This window comes from Xiphias gladius, chromosome 23 (assembly GCF_016859285.1).
Source record: "Xiphias gladius isolate SHS-SW01 ecotype Sanya breed wild chromosome 23, ASM1685928v1, whole genome shotgun sequence".
NCBI lineage: Eukaryota > Metazoa > Chordata > Actinopteri > Istiophoriformes > Xiphiidae > Xiphias > Xiphias gladius.
This window is the reverse complement of record NC_053422.1, coordinates 10,487,915-10,504,323: the sequence shown is the minus strand read 5'-3', so window position 1 is coordinate 10,504,323 and position 16,409 is coordinate 10,487,915. Positions and strand designations below refer to the sequence as shown.

Below are 16,409 nucleotides of genomic sequence, written 5' to 3'. Positions count from 1 at the left end.
TATGTATATATGTATAAATATTATATTTCGTAAAAAAAATAAATAAAATAATGTTAAGTCAACTTGAATTGCCAGCTTTATGCTTTGTTACAGACAGTCCATCTTTTTTTTCTTATTTTGTGTTGAGCAGGGCTTATGACATTTACCACACCTAATTTACAACGAGCACCTTGTGAATTATACTTAGAGAACAGAGAAGTATGTTACCAACAGTAATGTCAAAAAGATATAGATTACCAGGAAACCATAAGATATAGTTTGAAACCATTCAATTGATAAAGCTTTTCTCTGAGCAATAAAGTCTTTATTAAGCTAGGTTAAATAAAAGGAGAAAAGACAGAATCACCTGATGTTTAAAAGATGATCTGAGTAAACTGTTTTCCTCTATACAAGGCTGACTAGAGGTTTAAGACAAAGATATGAAGAGGGGCCATATCTGCCATGTGCTTGACAGATATGATTTTCTCCTTTTAATTGATTTTCTCCTCAATTTTGGAAGACAGAGAAACATGTGATATTCTGCCCATGCTTTGTAATGAAGAGTAACGTGGAACTGTTATCTCCCTATTGTGACACCTCAGCAGGCTCCCTCCCCTGCTCATGGCAAATCAGTGAAGACTTCACTTAGAATCAATAACAAAATAATAGACAGACAAGAAGACTTCTCAACATTCTACAAGACTTCTCAAACCAACACTAGACAGTACCAAAAAAGACTGTCAATTTCCACCCCCCACCCCCCCAAAAAAAAAAATAAAAAACCCAAAAAAAACTAAGCTTAAGAGTCAAAAGAGAAAAAAGTAACTTTACACAATGGTTTGTGGGTGGAGACAGCATCTATCTTAGAGGTTACTACCACAGAACTGGAAACTGAATATGTGAAACAAAGGCTATCAAGTTGTTATTTTGTTTACAAGAATGGGGACAGTTTTGACAGATAAAATGGAGTGAAGTGCCTTCCAAAGTTAATATTTTCAGTTTAAATATTTTTAATTTAAAAATAACAACATTTAAAAAACACATCTGTTTTATTTGAAATCATGTGTAAAGCATTTAAAATTATTGTATTCATTTTATCTTATAAAATGTTCATTAATACAAGGTTTTCAATTTAAATGCTCAATGTTAAAAGGAGTAACTTACTCATGACAAAAGAGAACAAACATCAAAAACAAACTGCAAATCTTGCCTCAAAGGTAACTATGTTAAACAATGAACATCAGTCATACAGGCTTTTGTAGTCTTACAGAATCTACACCCTGCCAAACCACACAAACACCTCAAATCTCACTAGGAGCAAAGCTTCAGTGACAGACTGACAGGCACCAAACTGAGTGTGACAGATTATAAAATCGTATTAAACTAAATGAGAAATGCAGTTTGAAAGAAAGACACAAACACAGTAAGAGAGAGAAGAAAAAGGCTGAGAGAGAGCGATAGGGGGGGAGAGATTAATTTGAGGGTTGGGGCTAGAAAACCTGACAGACTTAGTGTGACATTAAAATGGTCTGTTAGAAGGAAATATGGAGGAATTTTTTTTAGATTATGCACACCTGAACACTTACATTTACCATGAAAGGTGTGAAGCAAGATTAAGGGGGAAATAAACAGGGCATACAGAGGGTTCACATTGAGAAACAAAAGAGATAAGCAGAGAGATAAAATTTTGTAAAGAGAGAGACAGGAACAGAGACGAGTAACACGGACAGAAAAAAAACAAACAAATAAAAAAGAAGAGACAACAAGTGATAAACAAATGTTTCTGAAAGCCTAATTCACTCTCACCTGAATTTGTTGTGAGCCCTCAGTACTAACAAATAAATCTACCTTTCATCAGTTACCTGAAAAGCTATATGCAAAATATTTGCTAAAAAACAAACTTGTCAAGGTGGAAATAAAAGGGATGAACTTCACTGCACTGCATTGAAATTCTCTCTCATTGGCAAGTATTCTTCTTTTACAATGTCTAATACAGTCATCCTAACACAGTGCTGGTATATGAGACTATAAATCAAAAAAGAAGAGAACTAGCATACAAAACAGTAATAGAAATTAATTTGTTTGTGGAGACTGCTGTCTGAAAGCATCTCTGTGAGTGATGTGCCATCTGTCACAGAAACAAAGACACTGAATTGGACAGTGAAAACAGAAAACTAATTTTTACTCGGTTAAGAAAATGCAGCACCCAGTGTGCCTGAGGAGAAGCTGCATGGACTCCATCTAATCAAAATTTAACTGCTGTGCTGTATGCTGAGTGTGTGTGTGTTTCTGTTTGTTTTTAATCAATATTCAACCTGAGGACAGAGTATCTGACCTGGACCCTGTGGCTAGAGATCAGCAGCATGGTGATGATCAGTAAAAAGTACATGTAGTACCTTGGGTCCTGCCCATCCATTTCTGAAGTGCAATTGATATTGCACTAAGCCAAGCAATCCCTCTCTTTCCCCTGCCTTTACTTTGTTTATTCAATACTTCAACTTTTCTTTCTTATGTTTCCAGCACTACCACACCAGCATAATGTATTTCACATTTCATTGTTAAATTTGCATTTGAAGCAAAAGAGATTTATGTGCTGTGTGCCAAAATAAACCACAATTAAGCCCAAGGGGGACCTCGATTCTCCTGCTTAAGCTCTAATCCAGTAGGCCCAATGCAAAGCCATACTTATCACCCTGTCCCACGTGTGCACTTTTACACCATGCAAATGATGCCCAACAATGTGCCAGGCTGCTACAATCACCTGTTGTTACGGCAGAGAACAAAGACTGGCATGGGCACTGCCAGACCCTGCAGCCAATGGGCTACCACGTGTAATGAAGGGTCCATGCATATGGATGAGCATTGTGGTGATCTGGGTGATTGACAAGAGAGATAAACAATAACAACAAGCAAGGCTTGTATGAAAGACTCCTGTGAGACCTGGCGGAAAGGTTGTTGCCTTGGCAAGGTGAAGATAAGTAGTGCAAAGCTGAACGCTAACAACGCTGGTTGTATATATAAAAAAAAAACAGTAAACACCAGCGTGTGTGTGTGTGTGTGTGTGTGTGTGTATATATATATATATATATACATATATATATATATATATATATATATATATATATATATATATATATATATATATATATATATATATATATATATATATATATATATATATATATATATATATATATATTTTTTTTTTTTTTTTTTTTTAGATTATGCACACCTGAACACTTACATTTACCATGAAAGGTGTGAAGCAAGATTAAGGGGGAAATAAACAGGGCATACAGAGGGTTCACATTGAGAAACAAAAGAGATAAGCAGAGAGATAAAATTTTGTAAAGAGAGAGACAGGAACAGAGACGAGTAACACGGACAGAAAAAAAACAAACAAATAAAAAAGAAGAGACAACAAGTGATAAACAAATGTTTCTGAAAGCCTAATTCACTCTCACCTGAATTTGTTGTGAGCCCTCAGTACTAACAAATAAATCTACCTTTCATCAGTTACCTGAAAAGCTATATGCAAAATATTTGCTAAAAAACAAACTTGTCAAGGTGGAAATAAAAGGGATGAACTTCACTGCACTGCATTGAAATTCTCTCTCATTGGCAAGTATTCTTCTTTTACAATGTCTAATACAGTCATCCTAACACAGTGCTGGTATATGAGACTATAAATCAAAAAAGAAGAGAACTAGCATACAAAACAGTAATAGAAATTAATTTGTTTGTGGAGACTGCTGTCTGAAAGCATCTCTGTGAGTGATGTGCCATCTGTCACAGAAACAAAGACACTGAATTGGACAGTGAAAACAGAAAACTAATTTTTACTCGGTTAAGAAAATGCAGCACCCAGTGTGCCTGAGGAGAAGCTGCATGGACTCCATCTAATCAAAATTTAACTGCTGTGCTGTATGCTGAGTGTGTGTGTACGCGTTTTTGTTACCTCTTTTCCGGTTTAAACACTGGCCTCGTCGGGACCAATAGTCCTCACCGGGACCAAAGCCCAGTCCTATTGTAGCAAAACATCATTTCTGAGGTCCCGGTTAAGGTTAGGGGGGGAAAGTATGAATTGACGATACGTTAAGGCGTGAATTGGTTATAGTTAAGGTTTGGGTTACGCAGTCCACAATGAATGCATGAAAGTCAATGTCAGTGCATGAAAGCCCTAACAAGGATAGCTGCACAAACGAGTGTGTGTGTGTTTCTGTTTGTTTTTAATCAATATTCAACCTGAGGACAGAGTATCTGACCTGGACCCTGTGGCTAGAGATCAGCAGCATGGTGATGATCAGTAAAAAGTACATGTAGTACCTTGGGTCCTGCCCATCCATTTCTGAAGTGCAATTGATATTGCACTAAGCCAAGCAATCCCTCTCTTTCCCCTGCCTTTACTTTGTTTATTCAATACTTCAACTTTTCTTTCTTATGTTTCCAGCACTACCACACCAGCATAATGTATTTCACATTTCATTGTTAAATTTGCATTTGAAGCAAAAGAGATTTATGTGCTGTGTGCCAAAATAAACCACAATTAAGCCCAAGGGGGACCTCGATTCTCCTGCTTAAGCTCTAATCCAGTAGGCCCAATGCAAAGCCATACTTATCACCCTGTCCCACGTGTGCACTTTTACACCATGCAAATGATGCCCAACAATGTGCCAGGCTGCTACAATCACCTGTTGTTACGGCAGAGAACAAAGACTGGCATGGGCACTGCCAGACCCTGCAGCCAATGGGCTACCACGTGTAATGAAGGGTCCATGCATATGGATGAGCATTGTGGTGATCTGGGTGATTGACAAGAGAGATAAACAATAACAACAAGCAAGGCTTGTATGAAAGACTCCTGTGAGACCTGGCGGAAAGGTTGTTGCCTTGGCAAGGTGAAGATAAGTAGTGCAAAGCTGAACGCTAACAACGCTGGTTGTATATATAAAAAAAAAACAGTAAACACCAGCGTGTGTGTGTGTGTGTGTGTGTGTGTGTATATATATATATATATATATATATATATATATTTTTTTTTTTTTTTTTTTTAAAGTAAGATCAGTGTATTATTTTTTTTTGTACAAGTTTAGAGTTAAAAAAATGAAAAGGAGCATCATACAAAAGTTTGGGCACCCCAAGAGATTTGAGCTCGGAGATGACTTTTACCAAGGTCTCAGACATTAATTAGATGTTACGGCTAAGCCTTGTTCACAATCATCATTAAAAAAGCTCAAGTGATGCAAATTTCAAAGCTTTATAAATAATCTGACTTCTCAAACCTTGTCCCAACAATCAGCAGCCATGGGCTCCTCTAAGTAGCTGCCTAGCACTCTGAAAATTAAAATAAGTGAAGATAGCAAAGTGTTTTCAGGTAGCAGTTTTCTTAGTTCACAATGTAATGAAGAAATGGCAGTTAACAGGAACAGTAGAGGTCAAGTTGAGGTCTGGAAGACCAAGAAAAGTTTCAGAGGGAACTGCTCATAGGATTGTTAGAAAGACAAATCAAAACACCTGCTAGACTGCCAAAGACCTTAAGGTAGGTTTTGCAGACTATGGAGTGGTGGTGCAGTGTTCCACTGTGCAGCGACACCTGCTCAAATATGACCTTCATGGAAGATTCATCAGAAGAAAACCTGTCCAGTGTCAACACAACAAAAAACAGAATTCCATGAAGAGAGCCCCTCTCCAACTGTTAAGCGCGAGGCTGATCGATCATGCTTTGGGCTTGTGTTGCAGCCAGTGGCACAAGGAACATTTCAGTGGTAGAGGGGAAAAATGGATTCAGTTAAATAGCAATAAATTTTGTCTATAAAAAAGCTGAAGATGAAAAGAGGATGGCTTCCAAGACAGGATAATGATCCTAAACACACCTGGAAATCCACAATGGGCTACCTCAAGAGGTGAAAGCTGAAGATTTTGCCATTGCCCTCAGTTCCCCAACCTAGACATCATCAAAAATCTGTGGACAGACCTCAAAAGATCAGTGCATGCAAGACTGACCAAGAACTCAGAGAACTAGAAGCTGTTTGCAAAGAAGAATGGGCGAAAATCCCTCAAACAAGAAGTAAGACTCTTAGCTGCAAAATGTGTTTACAAGCTGTGATACATACCAAAGGGGGTGTTACTAAGTACTGACCATGCAGGGTGTCCAAACTTTTGTTTTGGGCCCTGTTTCATCCCCTAAAAATGTCCAGGGGATAAAGGGAATTAGCCCGGGAGGAAGAAAGAACAGGGAAATGTATATTTTCTCAGGAACAAAAAAAAGATTTATTTACAGTGGAATAAGGTAAGACAGAAACTCAAATGAACGTCCTCATCAAAAAAAGAAAAGAGAAAGGGGGGAATGGAGGATGGCACCAATCTTAGTATCGAAACACACAGCCACAGTACCCAAACTGCTGCATGGCCCAATGGCCCCCAACTGGTTTCCCTCTCTCCCCCTTTATACACCTGTAAATGACTGATGGGAGTCAGCTGCGGGTGATTAACCTGCTCGACAGGAGGAGGGGCGGTACCTGAGGCACAGGAGAGAGGAGAGCAACACAAAAACAAACAATCCGAGGCACTAGGGCCGTTTTCCTTTTGTGTTATTTTGAAACTGTAAAACATGGAAATAAAAAATTAATCTTGCTTAACATATTATCATCTTTAACTTTATGCCTTTTTGAAATCAGGTCATCTTTTACTCACTTAACTATGCACAGTGAGAAAAAATTTGGACTCAGGGTGCCCAAAACTAAACGAATGTAATTTGTATTAGTGTGCATACGACAACGGCACATTTGTTTTCTCAGCTGGGGAAGGCAGAAAAAAGTAAGGTAAAAAGTCAGTATTAATAGCTGGTTTTTGAGGAAAGCGTAAATACTTTTTTAAAAAAAATTGCCTTTCTGAGTTATTATAATGTGGCTGTAGAAAGCAAACTCAGAGTAGCTGCTAAAAGAGATGACAACATACAGATAGTTAGAAGCTCCATCATGGTCACTTTACTGGAAGTGAATGTGTATTAAATCAAGGTAAATACCACAGGAAGCTCAAAAGAGACCTCAGAGATGCTTGAAAATAACATGCAGAAAAGTAGGCGAGAGTCTTTTTCAGTTTCCATGCGTATCATCACTTGAAGAAACTCAAGGATCAGGAAGACGGAATACATGTTAAAACGGGTGTTGGTTCGATCTCTAAATATACACTTGCATATGCTGGCGACTATACATGACACTGATATGATATGATATGACACTGATTCCTGTTCAGTTACATTACTTTTGCAACACTGTATCATTTTGACATTGACATATTGTAGCCTTTCAAGCTAAATCAGGATATGTAAAAATTGGTTTAATATGTGTAACATTCTACTGCTCCTTCTAAATCATAAGATTAATATAAATGTTTCCCACTGTTTACTTAAATGCTCTGGTATGTCAGCCAATGAGTGCCAAAAATGATATGCACACATTTACTTATTAAGACATGCTGTGTTTAAATACTAGGGATGCTGGACACTTCCCTGCACATCTTTGATATCCTTACTGGTGCATTTGCACACAACATAGGGCAATACTAATTACAAATGAACAGCGGCAGTGCAGTGTTAGTCATTAGCCTTTCCTTTTGAAAAGGAGATGGGGTAATATAAAATACATTGGCAGACATTAAACATTAAGAAGCCACTCTGATATTCCGCAAAACAAGCCCGTAGGGCCATATCATCTGCTGACGAGGGTTAGCTTACCACACACACAAAAAACTGGGCGTGTTTAAACATTTAGTGATGACTCCCATATTTCAAGCAACTAGATAACATGGCATGTTCTGGGTAAGGGTGGGAAAAAAGAGCTGCTCTGGAACAGGCTACAAAACTGTTTGTTTGATTTCTCAATGTATGTGTGTATCTATGTCTATCTATGTCAATTCTCTCTCCCTTCTTCAGCTAAATAAAAATATTTCAGGCAACTTTTGGCATATGGGCCTGACTGACATAATCCTAATCTCAGTTTTCCACTGTGTAACATTCCATGATAGCCGGTTAATATACAAAGAAATGGTGGACATCATTTACAAAGCTTGTTCCAAAAAAGGGATGGACTGGATGTTTGTATTTTTTAATCAGGTCTGAATGACTAGCTTCACAACATGTATTTTGATATAACCTTTAAATTTAAGTGGCTGACTTAAATTGCCACCGCTAAATACGACCCTTTGTGATCATGCATTATCTCTGACCCACTGAGGTCAACGTAGTGATGAGCTTTGATGAGAAATGGTTAAATTAGAAAAGGGCCATAACTGGACATCACAGGAGTAATGCAAACGGTTAACTATATATTGTGCATGAGGAACAATGGCCAGAGGAACCAAGGCCAGTCTAAACTGATTGGACCTTAAAAAGCTTAGATTTACCTGCACGCATGTGTGTCTGCATATGTCATTATGGTAAAAGTGTTCCTGGAGACCCCTGTAGCGAAAACCACCAGTGAGGTGGTTTTGAGTAATTTGGCAGGTATTTGTTTGTCTGTCTGTCCATGGACAGATTTTGTCACCACAATAGGGTCACAACCATGCAAGTGACAAACTTTACAGGTGTGTAGTCAAGATCAAAATGAAGGTCAAGTTCGAAGATGGGTGTGGTCCAACCCATAACCAGTGGGTTGGAACGACAAAAGACAAAAGAAGAAGCTTGGAGAGCTTGGAGAGTACACTTGCTAAGCATTAATGTAAATTCCTGGAAACCAATACCCCTTAAGCCCTCTTACTGTAAGTAAGAAATCTTCCTAACAACACAGTTCCTCCCAGAGACTCCAAACCATGTGTAATACAACAATAACAACATTGTCAGCCCATTGGACTTGTTGAACAATTTTCTAGAGACAATTTGCACAACAGTAAAGGTTTTTCCTGTAGTGCATTATCACTAAAATGGGCCAGGTTAATATAAATTTTCAGCCACCTTGAAAAGGTAACCCCAAAAAAATATCTTTTCATTGCACTGATGGAAGTAATTTGGTTTACATACAGTAATTTGGTATGACAAATCCCCCAACCAAAGAGTGAAAATGATTCAGTGCATAGATAATTTCCGTAAATATTTTGGTCTGAGTGAACACTACTTAAGTAAGCAAAGTTGCCTCAAAAGTCCCTTTTGCTCTCTCAGTTGGAACTTAATGAGGATGAATGAAAAATGCAATAATAATATATTTTACGTTATTTATATTACTGTCCTCTTCCACTTTATGTTACTGTGGGTGATTATTTACCCCTGTTGCTTCTATCGCTCACCTTTATCATTTTTCGATCTTGTGGTAGAATGTGTTCTTAAAATAATGTGCAGCTGGACTAATGCTGCTGCTGAACACAATATAAAACATTGACAAATATAAAACGTGAGCATTGTTCTACATTACAAAAAAAACAAAATTCCTTGGGATGTGTTTAAAAATATTTCGGGAAGTTATAACACTGCAAAAAAATAACACAAGTAACATGGCAATGGATTAATTCAATAAGTCACTATTCAATTATTCTCTCAACCTATTACATCATAGTAACCCTGCCAGTGATCATTTATGAGTAACCCCCTGCATGTGTACCAGTTGATTACGCCATAAACTATTCAAGTTTACAAATGTGTTTTATAAATCTGGGCATTGTTGAGCCTCGTTGTGTTCTATTGGCAAGAACTATAAGGGCATGGGACCAACTATCATCACTACGCCAGTTAAACCCTTTCCCTGGGGCAAAGAGGCTGTGAGGGACATTCAGAGAAATTAAAACATCATACAAGAGCCAACTTAAGTCAATGACAGCAAGGTCATAGCATGGGCATAGCCACTACATGATTTAAACAATGAAAGTGAGGTAGAATTTGCACTTAGCCAGGGTGCTACTAAGAAGAGCTAGGGGGGCTGGGGGTCCTCTAGTGCCAAACTAAACGCAAACACAATGCAACCAGGCCCCTGAAGCCCAGAGCACACATGCCTGACTCTTTCCCACACAATCATAGTCTCCAGGACCCTCCCCTTGCTGCTTGTGTTGCCAACCAACAATGGCAATGAATAGCTTTGTCAGGATGTCAGCCCTTTAAAAGCAGACCTTTGCCAAGCTTTCTGTGTCTCAATCTGTTTTCACTGAGCCAGCGTTCATTATTGTCTTTCATTTTCCTCTCCATCTCATTGTTATACAGGGTATGGTAGTAGTGTGGCTCTGATGTCTTTTTAAATTTGATGAGGCTGACCTGACATACAAAAGTGACCTCTGTCCACCAGCACTATGAATGTTGGATGGAAATAAGATGAAGGGAGCATGCGCAAGGACCTTACATACATTCAGTGGTTGCACGATAAATGACGCAATTGTGCAGGGGCTAGAAGATAGAGGGGATAACTGACACTGTCTCTCCATTTGCATGTACTGTACATATGTTTGTATGCCAAGCGTATGGAGATGAAAATATGTATGGAATTGCAAGGACTCATATGGGGCCTGGATGAATGGCCAGAGCCAGGACTGTCTGCCAGCATTCAGGAATGTGTACATCATTTCTGAGGCGTTGATGGGCCCTAATACAGAATAAGGAGAGCCAATCAACTCCTATCTATGCACTCTGCCAGGGTGACACATTGTATGGGTAATTCAAGGCCAGCACACTGCCGCATTCTGCTGACAAATCATTACATTAGACATGTCGACACAGAAGGAAGATAATAAGATTGAGTTACAGAGTTTTAGATGCATTATGTACACCTCTTGCTTCCTTGATTTCTTCCATTTTCACTATTCCTTCCATTTATCAATTGTCCACTTGCTTGTCGCCCATCTTTGAAAAATAACACTGGGGTAATATTTTGAAATGAACTGAATTTTGTAGTTTGTTATTTTCCTGTTTTTTCAAGTGCTACAAGACCAGTTAAAACTTAACCCCTGTTTATCAGAACTCCTCATCAGTGTCCATGAATACAGGCGAGCTTTGTAGAGCTGCCAGCCAGGTACAGTACATTACCTTTTCAAGGTTGGAGTGTTCATTAGTGCACACTTGTATAGAAATGATAAAAATGCTCTGTAAAGCTCAGAAAACCATGGAAATCAAACCAACAGCATGTGTACCACCTCTGTTACATAATATGTGTAATGTAAAAAATAGGTAAAGATATTCAGCCACTGATAACGGTACCTGATTAAAAAATGTTTTTAAACCAGAAACTAGTTAGCATTTTAACATCAGTAGTAGATAAATAAGGGCTGATCAAAGGCAATATAGGTTTCATTTTGCATATACATATACCCTTTATTGAAATAAGTTTCTCCCATTCTTTCTTTGTTATGCTTTTGTTATTTCAACTCAATTTTTTATTTACTTTTATTTTAGATGCACACACTCACCCACTCCTTCTAACATTAGCAAGATGGTAAATGCATTCCCTTTTATTATTGCCCTAGCCATACCGATGGCATCTTCCTCCTCTGTATGTGTGTGCAGTTGTCCATGTGGATAAATGGTGATTGGCATGTAACTGAAGGTGGGTGGTGTAGAGTGATTAATCAGCATAATGAGTGTAGATGAGCACTGTGCAGATGGAGCCTACACTCAGGACTGTGTCACCCAGCAGGAACTCTCTTTGCTTCCCTTCAGTGCCTCTGTATAGCTCTAACTGTATTTCTTGGCCAAGTGTGGTTCGCTTCCTTGTTTAATTTGTGTCCTCATTTCTGCATGGTTTTGTTCTATAATCATCTAACTCTTATTTCACCAGGAAGTTTGTCAAGGTATATGATCAGTAATATTTTCATAGAAAACAAAACTGTTTATGCTATTGTAAAAACCTAGGAGCAAATTGTCCTGTCCGTCAAACAAAAATACAAGAACTGAGTTTTCAGTTTTTCATAAGAAGCAAAAGCCTCCCTAGCAACCGTGTGGCATCAAAAGCCCGATTGAAGATCAGTTCCTTTGGAAAAATAATATTTCACAGACGGAGAGACTAAGATGTAATGAAATTCCCTCCAGGCATTCCTGATATATCCCGTTCACGAGGATGGGACGGACGGACAGACAGATGGACGTACAGATAATCCGAAAACATAATGCCTCTGGCAAAGACTGTCGCTGGTGCATAGGCATTATTTTAATATGTTTATATAAAAATGTAACACATATAAATAAAATATTATATGCATCGTTTTCATGTCTCCTACTCAAATTCTAAGTGATTAAACACCTAATACAAATGCTAATATTTAAACCAACTATATAAACTACAGTGTACCTTTTAAAAAGGCAAAATCAATGTTATTACAGGGTTATGGGCAAATTAAAATAGAGAAAGATACAGCTCAAAAGGTTCTGAAAAGTGATCCACTCACTGTAAATACTCTAACACTGTAAATATTAGAAAAGAGCATAAATGCAGTTGTGAGTTTTATTAGTATTTACTAATATGTATATAAAATACTAGAAATACTAATAGAGAAACACTGCAGGTTAATGGTGGTAAATGGAGTAATTCTGGTAACTAAATACAAAACAGTACACAAAAAGGAGGGAAAACACAGAAATGGTAAATTGAAAATAAATACACATTTTTCATAAGTGCGTTGTCCTGATTGTCCAGTCCAGGCTTTACTCTCTCTTTAGCATTGTTATCTAGCAGTGACACACTTGCAAGATGCAGGCTCTTGCAGGCTGCACTGATAATTTAACTCAGTGGGTCCTCACGTCTCCCCTTTCACTTTGTGACATTAGCTCAGTTCCCTGATGCTTATGCTGACTCACAAACTTACTCCCACGAGTCTTGTTGAGCCTGCCTCTTTGTTAAGAGCTTTATTCAACAGGAATATGGAAGAGGTAAGGGGGACAATAGAAACCCTCTCAAAGAGAGTGACTAGCTGCTTCCATGTGGAAACAAAAACATGCCTTTTTTTGTCATTTATAACCTGACCTCCTGCTATATCCCTAAAAACACCGATTCATAAGATTTTTTTATAAACAGTGAACAAAGGCAACTTGAAGGTTACAGCAGATGTCTGTGTCATAGAAAGTGTATCACTTCAGAAGAATTGTGAGAATAGATAGTGTAGTTCTTTTTCTTGTCTGGGTTTTTTTGCTAAGGTTGGCCATTATTTTTTAATTGCTTTTTTGGTATATCAGTTCAGTGCCAGCTCAGTGACTTTGAGATTACCTAACAGCCTTGAGAAGAGCTTCAACTATTCAAGTGCTTGCTGATACACCAGGCTATTGACCAGTTTCACCAGTGTATTTTTTGTCAGTATTTTGGTCAATTTAATAGTAACTGCTTGGTGGTTGGAGGAGTGCTTTGTTTCCCTGTAACCCAAAAAGACAACTGTAAACCACTCCAACCATTTGTCTGGTGCTGTGTGCAACAAGACCCCAATGGACTGGGGACACAGCTGGTAGATACAGAGTTTTTTTACTTTGCTACAGAAAGGCTTAAGATTGGAGAAGGTCAACTTCTTAACTTCCTTTGTCCTTCAAAAAGCAGAGGGGGGTCTGCCATCTCATAACATACACCCGGTAATTTCTGCCAGATTTCAAGCCAATTAAAGGTTATCAGAGCTCAAAATAATAGTCCTGCAGGGCAGCTCTCTAGATAGGCCTCATCTCAATAAATATAGCCTCACCATCTTTTACTAGTTTCTAGGAACCAAGCGGTGGGGAGGAAGCAGACTACTGTGCAATTGTTTGTTGATAAGCCATAAATATCAGTACAATGGTAATGTTTTTATTCATTTATTTTTCCAAGGTAGGAAAGACCCCGGACTTAAGCTTGAAAGCTGCACTTGGATGATGCCCACTGCTGGCTGGAACAAATATATTAATAACATTCTTGCACACACTTATGCACACATCACATTGTATAACTACCAAGATTTCCCTGAAATCAAATCTTCTACTTGCTGCTCATTCCTGAGTTCTACACCTTCTACAGTTGTAATAAAACAGAAACAAATGTTAACAAGACTACACTAATGCATGACATGCAGACATTGCAAGAAATATTGTTGCAGACAGAGGCTCATGCTGCCCAGTGATGCATCTTCACCTAAGATGCACCTGCCATGCTTTCAATTAATGCTTTCTGAGACAAGGAAAACAAATAAAATGGGAGCAAAAACAAGTAGCATTTAGGAGGCTCATCAATCATGGTTTAAGACAAAGGCAAGAGGAAAGGAGGGTGGAGTTGGGGAGACTTTGTCAAGCCTTGTCCTTCATCATACATTATGAGAGGATGAATGGGGGGGGTCTCTATGGTCCACATGAGAATGAGGAAACCGACTTGTGCAAAAAACATTCTATACCAAGCTTAAAATGGGGTCACCAAGCTACCCGCAAGACACTGAAACTTTTCTCATGAACATGTAGAAAAACTCACACTCTCACACACCCACACACACGCATTTTTCAGAAGATGAAATTAAGTGTGTGTGTGTGTGTGTGTGTGTGTGTGTGTGTGTGTGTGTGTCTGTGTGTGTGTGTGTGTGTGTGTGTGTGTGTGTGTGTGTGTGTGTGTGTGTATGTGTGTGTATGTGTGTGAGACAGTGAAAAAACTAACACAGCACACTGAACATCAGTCTTACCTGGATGAGTGATTCGCTCAGTCTGTCCCCGCCTACCTCCAGCACAATGTCCCGGATCTCTTCATAAGGCAGGCGGAACGAGCCCAAGAAAATTGCTGTTGTGATGGAGAGAGAAGAGAGTGATTTCCTCTACTTTTTTTATTAGACTGTGGGGTTCAGACATTTCAGAACTCATTGCTCCTCAGACAAAATGACCACAGACTTAACTTGTCACTTGGAAAAACTTATAACCGCTTTCACAAAAATTGGATAGAAAAACATCAAGATTTACCAGTAACAGTAAAAGGTGCCAAAGTAACACAATTTCTGCTTGATTCTTGAGTGAACAATAAAAAACAACAACAATGTACTACTACTACTACTATTAATAATAATAATAACAATAACAACAATAATAATAATAGTAATAGTATTAATTGTACTTGTGGTAGCTGTAATGGTGTCATCTGAGAAAGCTACAGGTTTTTTTTTGGGTGGATACTAAGAAGTACACTGAATTTGCGTTAGGGGACAGCCTAGTGGGTGTTTTACTCTCCAGGTGGAGTGCCTACAGTGGAAATTGGAGCTGATGGTGTATCCAGGTGGAAGTCACAGGTGGAGGTTTGATAATGATCCGGAGGAGAGTCACTCAACAGCTGCTATACTACTGCAGCAGTGGGACCTGATGTCTGTATTTGACATGCAACAAAAGGAGAGAGTGCATCCCATATTTTAAAATTATTTATAACACAGACTATTTACTGCATTTACTTACAACATAGTTATATCATGTCATTATTATTGCTTTTGATGTGTGGTATAATATACAGGTTTATCCAATTAACATAAAATTTTCTGGCGACACTGTGTCAGGTTTTGGTATCACTGACTCAGAACTGAAGAAAGGGGAAGTTTATACTATATTATACAGATAGCCATATTCTGTTGGTATTGTATATTTATGTTTTTTTTTCTCATTAGTATGGCATTATCCTGACTCGTGTGAATTTTTATCATGTGGAAAATGTCATCTTTATTTGTTTCTTACTATCTCTTCAATATGTCCTATATATGCTCCTCATATGAAACCAGCAGCTGGATACAAGGTGCTTTTCGGGGTGGGCTATCAAAAGTAATCCTGGGATATACTGTACTATAGATGATGTAGAAGGTAAAGAATGGTTTTTCAGAATGACGAAAATCCAACTCTTGCTGACAGCTGGCAGTTACATCTTTACTTTGCCGCATGCTCTTTGTCACTGTTGGGTGAGGTCAGCCTGCACTTGTTTGGTTATTTCCTGGCTGCACACTCATCTAACCATGGCAAAATGGGAAGTAGTCCAGTTGAAGGTGTGTTAATGCAGATTCTGCAGCACAATGCAAATTTGGGGTAGACTTTGGCTGCACCTGCACATCCACCTGCCAGGATAAGTTCTTAGATGTTGCTCCGGTACACACATTAGGGCAGTGAACAGTAGGGCAGTCTGACCGGTGGTGATCAACATTCATCACAAATGAATTCAAATGGCCTTCATAATATATCATTACAATATTTTTACTTAACATTTGACTCTCATGTATCATTTGTACCTGTTGGTGTAACACAGAAATTACACTGTGTTATATTTTTCTTTATTTATTGATTGGGGTGAGAAAAGTATTCAACTTTTTTTAAACCGTTGCTACTAAGCACACCAGATGTGATGTTTGTCAAGCTGAGGATGAGTGGATTAGCTACTATGGTCATAGATTTGTTTTTTAAATAACACATTTAATTGGCGTTTATATTAGTTGTATTACGCTTGGGAAGTCAATATCGCTAGTAGTGTGAGCTTTTACATAGCGTCTGACAATCTCGCACGTGT

General features: G+C 38.3%; 1 protein-coding gene across 2 annotated transcripts in view; it reads right to left on the bottom strand.

Moving 5' to 3' along the window:
* Positions 1–16,409, bottom strand: part of diaph2 (diaphanous-related formin 2) — a 358,243-nt gene that overhangs the window by 140,692 nt on the left and 201,142 nt on the right. For both annotated transcript variants that reach the window (XM_040119669.1, XM_040119671.1), the window contains one exon: positions 14,566–14,660. In XM_040119669.1, the coding sequence (XP_039975603.1) occupies positions 14,566–14,660 (95 nt within the window). The remainder of the gene's footprint in view (positions 1–14,565; positions 14,661–16,409) is intronic.